This window comes from Lipotes vexillifer, unplaced genomic scaffold (genome assembly GCF_000442215.2).
Source record: "Lipotes vexillifer unplaced genomic scaffold, Lipotes_vexillifer_v1.1 scaffold1882, whole genome shotgun sequence".
Lineage (NCBI taxonomy): Eukaryota > Metazoa > Chordata > Mammalia > Artiodactyla > Lipotidae > Lipotes > Lipotes vexillifer.
Genome location: NW_006790422.1, coordinates 449,766 through 470,431, shown reverse-complemented (window position 1 = coordinate 470,431; position 20,666 = coordinate 449,766). Strand labels below are relative to the sequence as shown.

The 20,666-nt window shown below is 34.7% G+C and overlaps 1 protein-coding gene across 1 annotated transcript in view; it reads left to right on the top strand.

Moving 5' to 3' along the window:
* The first annotated feature begins 13,822 nt into the window (after positions 1-13,822).
* The window catches only part of LOC103077018 (dachshund homolog 1-like), a 325,804-nt gene continuing 318,960 nt past the window's right edge, over positions 13,823-20,666 (top strand). Inside the window, 1 exon segment of the mRNA XM_082931307.1 lies at positions 13,823-14,094. Coding sequence (XP_082787433.1) covers positions 13,823-14,094 — 272 coding nt within the window.

Sequence of the window (20,666 nt, the reverse complement as noted above, 5' to 3'; positions counted from 1 at the left end):
AACTAAATTAAATGTCCTTAGATAAAAGAACATTAACAAGCATCATGTGGTTTTTTTCTTTTATCTAAAATAACAATTTAGAAAATGCAGCAAAAAGTTCAGTTGTAACACTTCAAATAGATTTTCAAATGTTACATATTAATATAGTTATAATTATTGTTACTTCCACCTAAATTTTCTCTTATGAATTGCTTACTATTTTTGGCTGAGCAGACATGTGGTGGGTATTACAGAATAGTAGAATTAGGCATAATCATTGTAGCATTTTGTTTTGGTTCAACCTAGGTTCTATGTATTACATAATGTGATTGTAAAGCAAATGGTAATAGAGTAGCCATTTCAATATTGTATATTATGTTACTAAAGTTATATTGAAACAAAAGACTGTTTTTGTAAATACTTAAAATTTCTTGACTATTTTAGAGTGAAAGAATAACATTTATGTGACTATTTGGGGATCTAATTGACTCAGTTTAATATTTTTTCCAAACTAGTTTTTGTTGTATTTAGAAGAAACTTTTTTCTTTGTTTAAGACATAAACCTTTCAAATGATAATTTTCCTGGAATGCTAGACAAAGGAATATTGTAACTTTAGAGATTTTTATGATGAAGGTGTGTTTAAGAGATGTCACTTTGATATTTTTACATTATGTCCTACATTTGTCAGCTAAAACCAGGATATTGCCTCAATGAGAAAAAGCATGTTCTGCACTTGTCAAAAGGCAGTAAGTAATGATTAAAATAGCAGTGTGAAACGCTAGGAGATTAAAGTGATGCTAATGATAAGTGAGAGAAGAAAAGGGCAAGCTATATTTTAATCCCTGGGAGAATGGTTAATGACTTCTATTGCCTGAGATTAAACTAAACCTGTCTCATCAGCTTTTTCTGCCTGGTGAAAAAAAGCTCTCTGCACTTTAATTTATTAAAGTCTTTTAAGGAAGCACATTGATCTACAGAGGTTAAACTTTTAAAAATTGTGCAAAATACACACAAATGCTTTAACAAAAGTGTGATTTTGTTGCTTTTAGGCATGCTCACAGATTTATAAAGAATTCATTGTCTGTGCCTTAGTATGTTTAATTGAGGAACACTAATTACTTAAAGTAGAAAGTTTGTTCCTTTAAAAAACCAGAACATATTCATATTACTGTGTAGGCAAGGGGCAAGTACACTGTAGAGGATATCAGTCTATACGAAGAGATTAAATTACAGAAGTAATTATGGCATGGCTTGTTTGGGATAATACATGTACTGTTCAGAAAAATGAAATCCTTTTTTTAACGCTTGAACACTCTAGTAAATTATAATTTTTAAATGGATCAATTTTGTTAACATTAGTCTATTTTTGCGAATTTCGACTTTTTTGATAATCTAATTGGTTGTCTAATTCTGGCATAGACTTTTTTTCATCCTTTACTCACCCTCAGCCATGATGCCCACATTTACTCAACTAACATTTATCTTTATGCAACTAATATTAACCTTATCCTAGTGGGATAAAACATGTGTGTGTGAGTGTGTGTGTGTATGTGTGTGTGTGAGTAGTCTTGCATGTGTGCACTTAATGGTGTGGAGATAGGAAGGTGGAAAATTACAAAAAATTCACCTAAATCCTTTCTCTAAGTTTGCAGGCCATATACTTAACATTTACCAACACTATATCCTAATTGTTTTAGGTTATCTATCATAAACATAATAATTCCACCAGATCAGGTAATACTGGTTTACTGATTCATTGTTATAAAGGGAAAAGTTATTTTGACTTTCTAGAATGGTACACTTCTACTTTCTAGAGTTCTGTAAGTACTATTGTGGTTCAAAAGTTACTGATTTATTGCAAAAGTGGATCCTTATTTGCACTTAAAAAGTCAAAGGACCTTTTAATTCAACTATTTCATGGCAGGGTGTATCTCAACTTAGAAGAAATTTTTCATTCGATCATTCTGGAAATGTTTTTTGATTTTTTTTTTTTTTTTTTTTGCTTTTGGCGATGATGTTCTTTGTCATGTCATTATTAATACTGCTCAACCTTAAGAGTATATTTCTTTCAACTGACTAAACCAAGAACCACAAGTAAGATCTTTTCTAAAATTTCATTATCTAAAATATTTTTAAAACTTTATTTTGTATGTAACTTTTTAGGCTAGGGAGTTTAAACGCAATACATCCTTTGATGTTAATGAAACACCAATTTTTCTGAAGGCCATGTAGCCCTAATGAGCAGCTTCTTATAAAAGAACATTTAATCAAGGTTTATTTTTAACTTGTTTAAACAGATCTAATAGTTTGTGCTGATTTCATTTCAGTATAATAATTGCTAGCAATCCTATTAGTAAGTCCTGGTACAGGGAAGTTAACACAAATTCCAATCTAATGAGAGTAGTGTTACAGCAAAAACGTGTAGTCAAGGAAAGATCTGTATTATATTGGACAGAGGCACCTGGCTATTCTGTCCATAGTTTTATTTCCATAAAATTCTCAGTCCTGAATTGCTAATATTTACATGGATTTTATTAGCTTTAGTTAACATAGATTCATATTGCCATTACAAGGGGGGAAAAGTTAATGAAAACAGCACTTATTTTAGAGGGGCATTTTGAGAAAAGAAATTATATTTGCCAACCAAGCATATTTTGGTATAGCTCATTTTCTTATAATAAATCTTATTATATAACTTAGTTATAATTTGTACCTAGAGCACATATAAAAATCAATCTTCTTTCCTTCTTGAGCTTCAGATTGGAGAAAATGAAATGTTACTGGATTATGGGACTTATAAATGTCATAATTGATGGAATTAAGGGACAATTTAGACTAGCAGAAAATAGTTTTTAAAATAAGTGACAAAAAAGTCTGGTTAAGAACCAAATGTTTTAAATGCCATTGACTTGCTATTAGAATTGACTTAAAACAACATTATGATACTTTAGGTTGTTCAATGTGAAGATTTCATTACATTCAAGAATGAAACAACGAAAGCCAGAAGGAAGACTCTCTGATAGTGAAAATGGAAAAAGCCAAGGATTTCAGGCCTAGTAATGAAGTGAATATCTGCCAAGTTCAGGTTATAATCTTTTAAACTTTTTATTACTTAATATGACACAGTGACATTTAAAATATGGAGAAATTGAAGATAAATAATCTGGAGTGAATGGCAGAATTGATTTAAAATTTTAAAGCTGTACTGAAAGTATTCTAATGCACTGAAGGGCATTTGTAAGTTATACATTGTTTATAGGTTTCTGATTAGAATCCCAAAGCATAATGTATTATAACTTGCCTTTCCCATGATGGAGAAAGAATATTGTCTGTAGAAAATAGTGGAGAGTAAAATTTAGCCTCTTTTTCCATGTAAATCATCTGCTTTTTGTGAAAGGGCTTTATGCATAGGATCATGCTACATGTTATTAATTTCAATCAATAACTGATATATTTGGTCTTCCTGGAAGATTTCTTTCTGAAGATTATCATTTATTGCTCCAAAAAAGTTAAAATTAGAGTAGTACTGTGAGAAGTATGAGTTTTATACCTTTGATATAAATAATAATTTTTCACAAGAGTACTAAAATCATGCTATTCTGATAACCTGATAATTTGTCTCATTTACTACATTTGGTAACAGAGCATCCAGGTTACATTCTGTTTGTCAGAAAAATGACCCTAACAAAGTAAACATCACAATCAACAGGGGTGGTTGATGACAGTGTAGATTCATTGGGCTCATCCTAGATACACTGAATTTCACAATCTGGAGGTGGAACTGAGAAATTCATATTTTTAAAGAAGTTCCACAGGTGTTTCTACTGCACACACAAGTTTGAGAATTACTATTATTTTAAAAACTACAAAAAAAAAAAAATGGGGCTTCCCTGGTGGCGCAGTGTTTGAGAGTCCGCCTGCCGATGCAGGGGACACGGGTTCATGCCCCGGTCCGGGAAGATCCCACATGCCGCGGAGCAGCTGGGCCCGTGAGCCATGGCCGCTGAGCCTGCGCGTCCGGAGCCTGTGCTCCGCAACGGGAGAGGCCACAACAGTGAGAGGCCCGCGTACCGGAAAAAAAAAAAAAAAAAAGTGCCAACTATAGGCAAAATGGGAAGGGTCCATTTTTAGCACTTTGCACCTAAAATGAGCCTAGAAGACTAAGATATTCTGTGTGGAATGTTTGTATCAAATCTTAAAGCAGTTAGAAAAAAATTTAGAAAGACGTGTGGCTTTAAATATGATGAGTATATAGCACATAGATGTCAAATTTAGGGCATCTTCCACTGACACTGTATACTCCAATTAATTATGTCATCTAGCTCAAGTCCCTATTCTATCTTAACTGCAAACAAATGCACACTATTTGTATTGAATGCTTATACATGTTGCATTCTGAATACTAAGTTGGAATGTATTTACAAATCTTAAAGAACAGCGACGTTTAATGCACAGGTCACCATAGAAACTAATTAACTTTTATTTCTGTCAAGCTAAAGTAGTCTAATACAAATGAAAATTGTGGCAAAGGAATCATAGTATCAAAACTAAGACAAAAAGCACCAACAGTCAGCAAGTGTGCAATTGAAATACATAATGACAAGTAACTCAGTGGTGGCTTGTTCTTAATTTCACTAATTATGATGTTAAAAAACTGTACAGAGTCCACATTTTCCTTGAGCTGTTTCAACAATTTAAATGGAATTTGGCAAACAATAGAAGTAGTATAACATCTATCAAACAATGCCAGGAAAGGTTTTCTGCTTAAAGATTATTACATATTTTATTCCAGCTGCCTTATTTTGTTCTAAAATTACTTGTCTTTTTTGAATTAGGAAAGAAAAAAAAAAATGGCTTCTGTATAGCTCACTCATTGTGCTCAGGATCATGGAACTGTTCTTTATAGGACTTTAAAAACTGTATAAACTGTAAATATTTTACTTTCTTGAGGGCAAGTACTATACATTTTCTATTTTTTTCCAATCGCATTTATTGAATGTGTTTTCACCTTAAGAAAAGCAATATTTAAGTATGAAGAATGAAGTTTCATTACATCTTGGCATATTCCACTCCTTCCTACCTTCATGGAGCTTCTCCCTGGCCTGGTCATTAGAGAAATGACATCCCTTTTGGGGCCTTATACTCATTCCACAAAGAGAAAATGGACAATAGGTGATCTATAAGACATCTTTGTTTTGATTATGGCATGTTTTATTTCAAAGAGAGTGATGCTGTAAATATATCTAATGATTAAGAACATTAAAATAAAAGAAATATAGTATCATGATTGACCCATTAGCATCATTAGGAGGGAATGCTGAGGGTTATATTTTTGAAATAATTTTAATGAAAATATACTTATTCTGAAATTTTAATTATATGATAGCCCATAATAACACCAGTAGTAATAATAGGAATTTCAAGACTTAAACACATAGAAAATAAACTATCACTAAAAAGGCTAAATTTTGCTTAGGAGACTAAATTATATGTTATTGGAGAATATTGCTTATTTGCTGCTTAAAATGTCCTTAATTTTAAGAAATCACATTCTTCTCATCTCATTGAAGCTTACACAGAAGAAAAAGTGTTAAAGGGCTAGGAAAATATTATTTCATCATTCCTGTTCCATTAGAATTCACTTGGGTGGCTGAGAAAATGGTTTATGGATTAGAGAGAGAAGAACAAGCTAAAACATTTCATACCTTCATCTCTGATAAATTCCCCAAACTCATTCTTTGCATCTGAGCCATAAATAACAACCATGCTTTTTGCTAAAAAGAGCTTTTTTCCTACACCAGGTCTTTTGTCTTGGAGATGAATGCTATAATAAATTTGAAGTCTTAGGGGGGCATTGTTTGAACTATAACATTATGGTTTACAACTGTTGCTTCTATTATGAGGAGGATAAAAAGTGGCTATGAACTTGATCTCTGTCATAGAAATGGATTAATATTTCAGTCTTCAGTGTGGGTCAAGTGTATGATTCTCCCCAAAGCAATTCACCATGATTAATTTTTATTATGTGGGCATTCATATTCTCTTTATATTCTTTTGTATTTTATCCGCCCACGGAATCACTTCTTGAAATACTATAACTTAGATTTGTTTTTCACATAATAGTAGAGACACAGAATTTTTAGATTCTTACTAAAGTTTTAATAAAACCTTATGGAAAGAAGCATCTAAAATTTCTTTTTTCTTAAAATTATATGAATAACTTAAACAGTAGTAGAAACTTAAATGATTGTATCAGTAACAATATTAAATTTGTTTACTGATAAACAGTCATAAATAGTATGATATTGCCAAGTAGTATGATGCTTTAATTTTGCAGTGATTAAATAACTAATCATTAAGAAAATGTAGTGTCACTGGGGGAAAATAGTATAAAGGTGTGATGTTTAAGGTCTGCTTTATCTGAAGGGAGGATCTTATCTAGAAAATAAGATCTCTCTGTCTACTTTTATTACCTTACTCGATCAATCTAGCCTATGCTAATCACTACAAAACTTTGAAAACCAACTTTTTGGCTCTTATATAAGTGAGAGCTTTCCTTCCCTTTTTTAGGAGGAAACAGACTTTTTATGCATAAGTAATTTCACGTATTGAAATTGTTGTTTTCAGGACTTTTATTCTTTTCTAGGTTCTGAGAAATTCAAGGAACTTCAAAATATTACCTTTCAGTACCTATATTAATAATTCCTACAAAGTGTTTGTAAGAGCATTAACAAGTTTTATGCCTTTATGTTACAAGTTACTGTTGCGGGCCTACTGCCTGCCAGTCACATGTCAGTCATAAATTTAGGTGGTTCATGACTTCCACCTGCAGGGAGCTTGGCATCAGGTATAGGCAGTTACATGGGGAGAAAAAATTACAGTCACTGCGATCCGAGATAATAGAGGTTACATGATGTTTGGTGCAACTATATACAATTTAGTTTTGATAGGCAGCAGGTCTCAAACCTGGCTGCACCTTAGAAAATCCTGGGCTGCTTTTAAAAATACTGAGGCCTCGACGCCACCCCCCACCAACTACGTAGGAATCTCAAGGGGTGAGTGAAGCCAGGCCATTGGAGCTTTTAAAGCCTTCCCAGGTGATTATAGATCTTAATGTGCTTCCAGGTTTGAAAGTTGCTAGACTAGAGCTGAGAGCAGAAAGAGAAAGAGTAGAGAAGAGAGGGGGTGGGGAGGGGTGAGAAGGGAATTTGGAGGCGAGAGTAGGATAGTGGTTATGAGCAGGGACTTGAGAGTTAGTCGGAACCTGTTTTAGACCCTGACCCTGTCACTCTCTAAACCTGTGATTTTAGGTAAGTTAGTTATCCCTGGGAACATTACTTATAAAAGCAGGGGTCTTAAAACCCACTTCCTATGGTTGATAGGAAGAGTAAATAAGATAGCATATGACAGCATTTCAACAGTGCCAGGCACGTACAATGACAAATATTATTACTGTTTAAAGATGGGCTGGAGTGATAGGAGAGAGATGATAGAGGCTCTCATTTACCGAGTTTGGATTATATCCTCAAAGTATGAGGAAATATTACTCATGAGAAAGATTTTTAAGACAGCTCTTTACACAGCCAAATTTGCATGGTATAAGTAAAACCCTAGCAGCCAAGTAGGGAACAAATTGGAAAGTGTAGTACAAATGGAGGCAAGAAGGCTAGTTAGGAGACTTTTTTAAACAAACCATGTAGAAAATAAATACGGTCTTTAGTGAGGCAGTGACTACAGGAATGGAAATGGATGTGACAGTTCCTTAAGGAGTAGAACTAGTGGAATTCAGTCACAGATTAGATGCTTGTTGGTGGGACAGGATGGAAGGAACAGGTGAAGTCAAAAGTTAATGTCTTATAAATGCCTGGTTTGTAGGACTTGATGGATGGTGCAGCAGGAAGGGAATACAAAAGGAGGAATAGAATTGGGAAAAGTTGACAAATTCATGGAGCTGTTATATTTGTGATAACTATGGAATAGCCAAGGGGTGGTATCCAGAGTTAGTTGAATGTGTTGATATCAATGGGGGACTACTTATTATCTCACTTGAAATTTGGAATTTGGAATAAATGGAAACTCCTGGGTATGATGTTTTAGAGAGAGAGGGAAGACCTAAGAATGAAACTCTGAGTAATATTTACTTTTAAGGAAAAGCAGGAGAGGATTCAATGTAAAAGGGAGGCATGGTAAAAGATGTAGAAAGACAATCAATTACAGTGTTGTTGCAAAAATTTTTTAAAAACCCAATATATTTCATGATGTAAATGGTTGTCAAGATGCCTAAGAAATCAGTCTACTGAGAATTGTCCTAGTGGAGATGGAATAGTCAGATATTTACGTCATTGGCATATCTTTAAACCCTAAAAAGAAGAGAGCTTTCATGTGTTAAGCAGATATTTATTGAGCACCTATTATATGCACAGCACTAGATCAGGCAATTATTAGATACCTGGAGAGAAACAGATCAAACTGATACCCTGGTGAACCACATCCCAAGGAAAACAACATTTTCAGACTTCATCACTGCCTTCACTCTTATATTTAGTTTGAAACTTTTTGGGGCTTGTTAATATATTTTTTATGTTTTTATTGAACATTTTATTTAAGTTATGTTTACAGTTTTATACAATTAAGTGTATTGTAATTCTTTTAGGTAGGATGTGTGGGTATGTGATAGTTTTTTGGTCTTTATAATTAATATAACATAATATAATAAAGGCATTGACTATTGTGGTGAGAGTAAAATTAGTTAAAAATTAAGTGCACACATAAAGGCAACTAATTATTGATATTATTTATAGTGGTAATGATATTCTTACATAAATGCTGCATTTTTTTAATGTCCTAAATGCTGGTACAGTCTGCCCTCAGCATCCAGATGCAGAACCCATGGACATGGAACCCATGGAATAGGAGGACCAACTGTACTACTCCACTTTATGTAAGGGACTTGAGCATTTGCAGATTGTGGTATCTGCAGTGTCCTGGAACAAATCCCCAGTGGATACCAAAGGGTGACTGTATTTGCTCTACAGCCTTGCATCTTTATATCCTGGTGCCTAAATGTTTGCTAAATGAATGGATGAGCGAATAAAAAATATTGTAATAAGACAAAGAAGGGCATTTTTTCTCCTGAATATTATGAAAAGTTAATTTGTGTTTTAAATCCAACAACTGTATTAAATTCAAAAAACATGTAATTATTTTGACTAGCATTTTTTGTTGAGCATGAGCCTTTATAAATGATATTCCAGTCACTTTTATTTTGATGATCAGTTATAAGGCTTTATTATTTCTAAATGTAATCTTCTGTGCAAAGACACATAGAGGAAGGAATGTAGAATCTCCAATTAAGATTGGGATAACTTTGATTAGAGGTCAGCATGATATTAAGCACTTAAATATTCCAACCAAACAAACAAACAAAAACAACCAAACAGGCTGAAACACAGCTTGACCACTCAGATTTTATATTTTAAATCAGTATCATAGGGTTTTAGCATTTATGAACAAAAAAAGATCTTGGAAATAACTGTCATATTTTATAAACCAGAATGACAGGCTGCAGGGCCAGCTGTCGAGAGCACAGACTTTGGAACCCAGCTGCCTGGATTTCAAACTAGACTTTGACACTTAACCAACCATATAAGTCTGGATTTATCAGCTAAATGGTCTGTGCCTCAGTTTTATAATCTGGAAAATGGGCACAATAACATTGTATTTAATAAAGCAGTCCTAATGATTAAATGAGTTAGTATATGTATGATGTTTCAAACAAACTCAACTAAATAAGATTCTATATAAGTGTTAATGTCTATGATGAAGATTTTGACACTGGGCTCAGAGACTGTGAAGTCAAAGCAACATATATGGGAGATGATCCCCCAAACAAGCAGTCTTTAAACTTGTCTTTCCTTATCTGTGTTGTGAGCAGTTTTATATACCAGTGATAAGCCATTTGTGCTTGTTTGTAGTTTTATATGAACTGCAGTGATTAAGGAAAATTTATATTGTTAACGTGGTTCAATAAAGCCAAATTTAAAATTTTAATTTTGAAAATATACCTCTTCCTAAGATGCACATTCCTAAATCATTTTCTATCACATCATTTTTTTAATTATGTAAGTTTCAAGTATACCGCATAATAGTTCAAAAACATGTATACACTACGGAGTAATCACCACCATAAGTCTAGTTACCATCTATCACCACACAGCTGAACCCGTTACCCATTTCACTCCCCTCCACCCCCCTTCCCCTCTGGTAACCACTAATGTGTTTATTTTTCTTAAATTTTGTTTTTGTTTGTTTTAGATTCCAAATACGAGTAAAATCATGTTGTATCTGTCTTTCTCTGTCTGACTTATCTTACACAGCATAATACCCTCAAGGTCCAACCAAGTTGTTGTAAGTGGCAGGATTTTATTCTTTTTTATGGCTGAGCAGTATTCCATTGTAAATATATACCACATCTGCAATATTCATTCATCTGTTGACGGACACTTAGGTTGTTTCCATATCTTGCCTATTTTAAATAATGAGGTAATGAACATAGGGGGCATATATCTTTTCAAATTAGTGTTTTCATGTTTTTCAGATACATACTCAGAAACAGAAGAGCTGGGTCATATGGTAGTTCTATTCTTACTTTTTTGAGGAATCTCCGTAATGTTTTCTATAGTGGCTGCACCAATTGACATTCCCACCAGCATATACGAGCGTTCTCTTTTCTCCATATCTTCTCTAGCATTTTTTATTTCTTGACTTTTTCGATAATAGCCATTTTGACAGGTGTGAGGTGATATCTTGTTGTGGTTTTGATTTGTATTTTCCTGATAATTGGTGAGGTTGAGCGTCTTTTTACGTGCCTGTTGGCCATGTGTATGTTTTCTTTGGAAAAATGTCTATTCAGATCTTCTGCCTATTTTTTAATTGGGTTGTTGGTTATTTTGTTGTTGAGTTGTATGAATTCTTTTTTTTTTCTTGCGGTACGCGGGCCTCTCACTGTTGTGGTCTCTCCCGTTGCGGAGCACAGGCTCTGGACGCGCAGGCTCAGCGGCCATGGCTCACGGGCCCAGCCGCTACGCGGCATGTGGGATCTTCCTGGACCCGGGGACCAACCCGCGTCCCCTGCATAGGCAGGCGGACTCTCAACCACCGTGCCACCAGGGAAGCCCTGTATGAATTCTTTTAATATTTTGGATGTTAACCCCTTACCAGATATATGATTTACAAATATCTTCTCCCTTTCAGTAGGTTGCCTTTTTGTTTTGACAGTGGTTTCCTTCCTTGTGCAGAAGATTTTTAGTTTGATGTAGTCCCATTTGTTTATTTTTGCTTTTGTTTCCCTTGCCTTTAGAGTCAAATTGACAAAAACATTGCTGAGACCAACGTCATTAAGGTTACAGCCTGTGTTTTCTTCTAGGAATTTTATGGTTTGAGGTCTTACGTTCAAGTCTTTAATACATTTTGAATTAATTTTTGTGTGGTGTGTGGTAGTCACATCATTTCTGTCACTTCATTTCAATTGCTTCATAGCACTTACCCATATCTGATACTTTCTTGCTCACTAGTTTTTGTTCAGTTGTTCAGCTGTAGTGTAAATCCAGCATGGCAGGACCTTTACTTGTCTTTTCACACCTGAACACAGAGAGCTCAGAAAAGTGCCTAGGATACAGTAGGCCCTCAATAAAATGTGTTGGGTGAATTAAGGTGTTGCCACAACCTAATCCAATGACATGGGGGCAGTAAGTTTGATTTGAACTCTACTGAACTGATAGTGCATTTGTAGATAATATTTGATTAAAGTACCAGCCCCCACCTTGTACCAGTTGTTTTACCTCACTGAGTCTCAGTCTTCTGGTCTGTATAATTAATACAGTTAATATAATAATATAGGCCTTTAAGGTTGTAGTGAGGATAAAACAAGTTAATAATTAATGCACTTCACAGCCACTTAATTATCACTATTATTATCAATAGTAGTAGCAATATTCTTACTTAAAATCATATTTTAGAAAATTTATTAATACACACAATAGCTATTAAATCATCTATGCTTTAGATATTTTTATTAATGAAGTTAACCAAACAGTGTTGAAATGTTACATGTGGCTTGATTATTTTTCTTGATAATATTCTAATGATCCCCTACTCTTGATTTTATTATAAAAATTATAAATACCATACTGTAGTTTAGGTCCTGGCTTCTCAGTATATGGCTCTGGAACCCAGGGCATCAGCATTACCTGTGACTTTATTAAGAATGTGGAATCCCAGGTCCCACTTCCTATCTATTGAATCAGCATCTGCACTTTAGTAATCCCCCCCCAACACGGTGGTTTGTATGCATATTAATGTTGGGGAAGCATTAGTTTTAGGTGATATTTTTATTTTTTATTTATTTATTTTTTTGCGGTACGCGGGCCTCTCACTGTTGTGGCCTCTCCCGTTGCGGAGCACAGGCTCCGGACGCGCAGGCTCAGCGGCCATGGCTGACGGACTCAGCCGCTCCGTGGCATGTGGGATCTTCCCGGACTGGGACACGAACTCGTGTCCCCTGCATCAGCAGGCGGACTCTCAATCACTGCGCCACCAGGGAAGCCCTAGGTGATATTTTTAAAGGAGGATAAGTATTTCAGAAATCTGAGGAAAGGAAAGATCATGCAAATATTTCCCACTAAGCCAAGACAATTCGTGTAACTTCCTGAGAAACAATGATTGTAGGGTAGTTCAACTTAAGAGTTTTTAAACTGAGAGTAAAGAGGGGTTTGTAGACACCATCTGCTAGAGGAGATTTGTGACGATTGCATAACATGGGGCCCCTCTGAGCAGGCTGTAACAAGTCCAGGCAAAATTGTCCTCTTATACAACTTGTACCTTCCTCTGTCCTATACTGTGAATTATAAAAGTGTGAAAACATAATGAATATTATCAGAATATTTAATAAGAAGGATAAAATAATAATTTAAGAAAAACAATTCCCCAAGGGACTAAAGATTAGGATTAAAATGAGAGTTACTGTAGCATAGAGGTAATTCAACATTTGATTAAGGACTTAATCTACTTATCTTTATTCAATTCAAGTTTTTTTCAAATTATTAAGATTTGGTGAAATGAGAGTTATTTTTAGATGTTCTTGCCCCAGAGTATAAGAATAGATGAAACAGGATAAAAGGACATACGATCTGAAGGATTTAAGGTAACACTGATGTAGAGACAAAGGATTATGAACATGATTACATTATATTCTGTATGTTTCCTGAATCTGAAGTGCCATGTCAGGATTCTCTGATGTTTATGAAAGAAGTTATAGTTGAATGTGCCAAGTGCATTGTGTATCTCGATGATTGGACTGTGTGATGAAGATGAAGAGATTGGGGTGAAAATTAAGAGAAATAAAGAAAAACAGAATTCTGATAACTGAATTGTATTTGGAAAGATAAATTGGTCAACGGCACTAAGGGGGGAAAAAAAACCTTCACAAAACTACATCATGCCTTTGAGTTCATAAATATGCCAGTATCCATTTTTTCATTATTAGTAGACAAGGCTATGTCCTTTCCTTTGATGACGGTAACGAGTTCTATGACATTGCCACTTTGAGTTCTTGCTTCATTAGATTGGGTGACTGTTTATTTGAAATTGTAATGAAATATTTACTTTATAGAGCTATAAGGATTAACTGTGATAATTGAGTGAGGCTGATCTGGAGCTTTCAGTGTAATCGGCCCCCCTTGTTTGAATACAGAGCGCAGTGAGAATGAAGGAGCAAGTGAGTGTGTTTCTGCCTGTCACTTTCTTTCTACATGTTGCTTTTTCTTCTGGAGATAAGTGGCCCTAATGCTGAACAAATACTGGAAATCAGAAGCCACTGAGAATCATTCGCCTCTCGCTTTCCCATGGCAGCATGATAGACGCTCAATCAAAGAACCCCCTCCTCTCCGTAAAGCAACAATTTTGTCACCACGAGCAAATCCAATTGAAAAGTCCCTTGGCCTGAGAGGAGAACTCCAGTTGTCAGAATCAGCAAACAGAATGAAAAGAGCTAAGAGGAGTAAATTGGCACCTGGGGCCGCCGTGGTAGCCTGTGATAGGCTGTGGCATTGTGTTGGGTAGACATTCAGCCATTTTCAGATATAATGGGAGAAATTAATGCAAATGAGTCAATGGAATGAAATGCATTTTAATGCAGATTTGAGGGACTATCCCAAACTGCTTGATAACAAGTCTCTTTAAGAAAAGGCTTACATTGTGAGGACTCATTTTTTCCCCATTTCTTCTCACTAGTGCCTCATAAGGGCCTTTTGTTCTCTAAGTAAACTCTTTCTAAACTATTGACATTGCTCATTTATGTGAATTTCAGATTTTTTTTTTTTTTTTTTTTTTTTTTTTTTTTTTACTGACAAAGTAGCCTTGGGTGATCTGGGAAAATGTTAATTGCAAGAGGACAAGGAAATGGGCTGAAACAAGAAATGCAATCATTAAGTGTAATGTTGCAGTTGTCTATGCCTCATTATAACATGCATACAAGGCAATAAAATGCATGTTTCACAAACAAATCTTTTGACAACTATAGTTCAAGAGCCTCCAGCTGTCCTGCTTTTTTACATCTATTTCTCCTGGTTTAGTAATCATTGAAGCTTAACTTTGGATTCCCAGAATAGTCCTTCATATTATGCAAGAACTGGGGAGATTTTAGAGAGTGAAAAGTTTGTTTTAAAAATTAAAAAATTTGTTTCCCAAAGTTAACCAGAATTTCTCACTAATGTTTTGTTTTGAAAATGACACAATAATGGTGGGAGGGTGGGAGGGATCAACTCAATGTCAACAAACAAACAGACATTCCTTTCACAAACCAATATTTAAAATATTTAGCTCCTTTAGTCTTTCTTTCCACGAAGAAAAAGCACTTGTTGAAAAATAAGGCTTCATCCTCCACGTTTAGGTTCCTTATGGTATCTCTGGACTATAAATGCCATCTAGTAATTTTTTAAGGGACAAAAATAGTTAATCAGATGAGAAGGTCATCAAGTGTAAGTACGGCTTGAAACTGGTGAACTGTCAGACTCAGGAGTAAAGCAGCCAGAATGGGGGTTAAAAAAAAAAAAAGGTAACAGATTCAGCATTGTCCAAAAGTTCCAGACCAGTGATTAATGTGTAAGATAATGGACTTGGGAAATGAGTAAACACTCCCCATGCTCCCTGCTTTGTGCTTGAACGACTTGATGACAAGGGCAGAGCAAGGTGAGAATTTAAACAGGACCACAGGAAAAAGAAAAAGACAAAGGCTAGCAACAACACATGCGAGGGAGGGGAGTTTGTTGGTTTGCAGTGTGGAAGGTACATAATAACTTTCTTCAAAGCAGGCATTAACTGTGTAATAATTTCAAGTTCAACATGGGTGCAGAATTACTTGTAGAAATGATATGCTACTTGGTCATTTTTTAATACAGCAGATATTTATACTTACCTATTTTCATTTATTTGTTCACTTCAACAGCCCCATTAAGAATTGAGTTACATATTCCATGCTCAGGAAGAGAGGATACTGCCTTTTGGTTTTGTTTTTGTTTTTCTAATTTTATTGGAGTATAGTTGATTTACAATGTTGTGTTAATTTCTGCTGTACAGCAAAGTGATTCAGTTACACGTTCTTTTTCATATTCTTTTCCATTATGGTTTACCACAGGATATTGAATATAGTTCCCTGTGCTATACAGTAGGACCTTGTTATTTATCCATCCTATATGTAATAGTTTGCATCTGCTAATCCCAAACTCCCAATGAAGATACTGCATTTTCATTAAGTGGTGCATTCCAAAGTATTTCAGGCTATTACTTAAAGAATTGTCTAGACACATTTGGGGGCATTTTTCTACAGAAAGATTTCAAGACCTAAATGCACATCTGTTTGTTGCACCGCATTTCTTAGAAGTCAATCGCTGGAACTAGAAACATAGATTAATTTATACTTGTGTTTCTATGTATTTTGTATATTAAATCCTTTATTCGGGATTTGAGATTGCATCTTCCTAAATCTGCTTTATTTATTCATCCTTGAAAAGCCTGATGATAAAGAAGTTCTGTTGTGATGATCGACAACCGACTTGATGCTTTCAAAGCACTTTAGAAAATCATTTTGGTTTCTTAACAACAGACCTGTGAGACTGGTATTATTACACCCATTTCAGTGACTAGGAAAAAAATCAGAGAGTAAATGATTTGCTCAGGCTAGACAGCGAGGGCTCTACAGAGCTAGGACTTGGCCACTGATCCATGTTATTTTACAAAAGCCCCAAAGAAAATGCTTGTAAAAAATCAAATAATATACTTTTATTGCTCCTGCTTTAGTGCTTTTGGCATTTGGGGCATTAAAATAGCTTTTCTTAATTTTGCTTTTGATCCTGAGACTTGAATTACTATGTATTGATTTAAGTGATATTTTAACATTTAATTGAATGCATGTTTATTATGAGTTACTGAGGCATAATATTAATTATTCAAGCTAAATAAACTATTTTTGCTTTATGTCAATAATGAGCCCTTTCAAAAATCTTCAAACGTGTGATACATTTTTACTGGAACTTTTAATACCTATTTCTCATGTTTTATGCATTGAATTTTATTAACAAGTAATCAGATAGTGGCAGTATATGAGTTTTTGGTTACAAATATATTATGTGGGCCGTTTTTTCTCCTGATCCTTCAAATTCACTGTTGTCATTCTCACAAGCAAAAGGCAGCCATGCAAGTATATCCCCAATTTGGCATTTCTATGATATTTCTATTTGGTCCTTTTTAGTTTAAAGCAAACTTTAAATGTGTTCTGAAAGTTATGATTATTTCTTTTAGAAAATCAATTATGAATTTCAGATCTTTCTATTAAATATACTGTGCTTCTGAAGCTCTTTATTTATATTTTTACCCTAAAGCTTATTGCTTTGTATTATAATTATCTCTTTTTATATTGCTCTTCCTTGTTAGACTGTGAGTTCATCCAGTTAGAAGGATCATTTTCTCTATCTTGATCTTTGTTTCTTTGATTCCTAATACAGTGTCTAGAACATAGTTGGCATTCAACATAGTATCTTTTACTAAACTAAAATATTTTTTCTGTTTTGAAAACCAACCCTAAACTGTAATCTAAGTTCTTTCATTATTCTGAGAAAGTTCAAAGCTAATTTTTAAAATTCTTACAAATAATAAAGGTGGATGTTCAACTCTCTGAACCCTGAAAGAGATATAAATGGAATCCCAGTAAGTCGGATCCAAGTACACTGCTAAATATCTTGTTTAGGCACTTTAGGATTTTTGAATTGAAATAATGTAACATTTTTCTTTAACACTTCACACTTTGGTGTTTTTCACCTTGTACTGACTTAACTAACAAATTACTGATCTGTCGTGAATAGTCATTCTGTTCTTTTGCCAGAGTATAATAATTTAGAAAGTAGGTATTTGCATGTATTTGTTTCTAATGCCATGGTTAAAATAAATACTTTTGAAATTTATGTGAAAGGAGGAGGGTAGCCAAGAGACAGACTGAACTGAATTTGAAGACTGAATATACAAGTTCATCTCTATTCTTAGACATTAATTTGTGGAATGTAATATCTCATATTTTTAAAGATCCATGTGTAGAAATGGATAGCTGCATTATTTCCTCTTCATCTACCTAATTGAAAGTTAGAATACATGCATTCTAGCCCAGGTTATACTGCTTAGTAGCCTTGGGACATCTCTGAACCTCAGGTGTGCCATTTGTAAAAGGAGACACATTGGATTTGACTTAGAGAACTTCCCAGATCTACCACTAACACTGAGACCTTGAGCAAGTGATTCATACTTCTGGGCCTCAGTTTTACCCACTGCAGAAGGAGAAAGTTAAGATTAATTGCAAGATTTGGTCAGAGTAATAAAATTAACACCCATTTGGTATATGGCACACTGTTGTAGCAATTAAAACTTGAGGGATACAGTTCCTGTGATATCCATTCTGATACCTTTTCATTAGCATTACTATTCTGATGAGGGTCCATGTTTAAGCATCTTAACTATATAACAGCTTTAGTGTTTGAAATATCTTTCTGTTTTCTCAGTTCGTGTGGTCTGTTAATAAATGCCCATAAAATAAACAGATCTTTTTTTTTTATGCCATATTTGACTGATGTCTGCTTTAAAGAAATAAGCTGCATGAACTGGTGAGATATTTGCGGTTACACTATTGATTAGCCAAGTTGAGTGTTTCTAGACAACATCTCAGTATGTATAATTACCCTGAAGATGATAAAACAAAATTCATAGACAAAGTTAATCGTTTTCCTTGCTAATTTTCAAAGAGAACATTGAGGTACAGTATTTTATGATCATTTCCTTGTCTTTTTGTCCTTCTACTGGATACAAACAGAATTATATTAAATGTGACGTGAGCAAAGGACAAAATGACATTTAATGATTGGTAATACATTGGTCTTATCCTTCCACCTCTTTGTTTTTATCTTGTTCATCAGACTTGCCTGCGATGCAGTGGATTACCAGAGAGTGGAGTTTTCCACGTCTTGCCAAGTTGTGATGTACTCTATATTTGTGACAATTTTCCTGGCTTGTCTCAAAGATATAATTTGGCCTATATTTGTCTTTAATTGAATATTTTTTGAGAATTTCATGAAATACTTCAGGACATGTGAGACACCCTGGGGTATTACAAAATCTGGGCTGGAAAGCACTGGCCCAGAGAATGGTTACTAAATTCTGACAGCTGTTGGGTCAACGGGCTAAGCCATTTAACCTCCATAAAGCTCATTTTCCTTATCTGTAAAACAAAACTCTTAGTGCTGACCTATTTCATGGTTCAGGTTGGCAGCCCTAGAAAATATTGGGAGTAATCATCCCCTTGTGAAGTATTAACTCCTACGTGTCACAAAGACGCATCCAGCACAGTGCAAGATACTTCAGTGAGTGGCAGTGAAGGGGGCAAGTGGGAATAAACTGTTACTTGTAGTCTGGCAGGAACTTGAAAGACAGTCTCAGATTTTAAGAGGTATGTATTGAGAAACTTCATGTTAGGGTCGCTGGGTGGTGTCAGAAGGGAAATGGGCATGATCAGAAAGGAAACACTAATCAGGTGAGCTGGCTGTGAAATTCCTTTATAAAGCATTAATAGAACAGTTTTGAACTTTGTTTCAGAAAGTAATTACTTATTTCACTGAAACAGGATATAAAAAAGAAAGAGAGAGAAAATGAGGGAAAGTAAAGCATTCCAGTAGAAAATAAACAGTGTGATTAAAGATGATAATCATGAGTCCAGGGATGGCAGAATTAGGTGGCTTCTGATTTAGCATATTACATTATTCTGACTTCTTGTACCTGTGGCCTCAACAAATTAAGAGTATTTTGAAACAATGAAACATTTAGTCATATTTTGACTATGACATTAGAGTTAATTGTATTACTTTTGTATGATTTGTACACATAGCAACCAATATTTCTTGTGTAGTAGGTAAGAACTCTTGACAGCTTGCTATTCTGTGGGTCTTGCTAGTAGCTGATCACAGTGACTTTTATTTTAAAAAGGAAATATGGAATAATCCGAAAAAAATAAACCATCACAGATAATTGAGAATTGATTATATTTCACACACTCCAAAGGCGGAAAGTTCTAAAGTTCTCTTCCACTTGCAGAAGGAGTAAGGTAGCCTAGTAGTAAATATCAAGTACAATTTTCTCTATACTGATGCTAGAACAATGTCAGCAATCTATGAATGTTTGTGTTGTTTCAGATTTTGGATATATTTTGTTATTTCAGTATCTAGATAAAATGATAAAGAGAGACATTTTAAAAACTTGCATACTTATTGCTTTAAGCTATTACATCTTCCAGCAGATGTTGAAATAAAGATTAGCCTTTTTTTGCATGTGGTAGTGCACAAACCTTTTAAGGGACCTATGAATTATTGCTTTGGTTCAGCATGAGTGCAGTAAGAAGAAATGTACCTCATCTGTAATACACTGTGTAGACTAATATCAGCTCCTTTTTTCTTATATTGCAGCGAGATATTGATCTGGTAAAATGGTACCATATTGGAGCTGTCTGTTGTGGTATTCATCATGCTGTCACATCCCGAGTGCCTTGGAGTTATTGGAAAGTGGAATTGAGAGAGTTCTGTCATTTGGTGTGACAGTCCATTCACAGGCCAGTCACTACGATATTTGCAGTGGTTTGCTTATTTTTCTAGCCGGGCTAGCTTTGGCCTTTGTAACAAGAAGGCCTTTCTACTGTCCTATGCATAGTGGTATTAATGGATCAGGTTTAACAGTTCTTTAGTTTGTCTCCTAGTATAACATGACTCTTTTCTAGTCACTGCTCACACCTGCTGCCTGTCCCTATGCTGATGCATTGGGCTTTTTCCTTTGGGACCAGTATGTCTGAGTGTGGCTTCAAGCCCCCTAGGCTTTTATCTGATGGTGGTGAGGAGGTAAAAGATGAACTTTTATATGTAGAAAGCATTTCTTTCTTCCCACACTAAAATATCAGTTAATGTTAAAAGAGCTTTCAAAAATATAAAAGATACTGTCAATCTTCAATGAATAGATTAGGCAGTTTGAATGAATTATTTTTGTTTTGGATTCTTGCTGGCAACCTGATGATTTTAATAGAATGTCATGTTTTCTAAAAAAGCAGGAA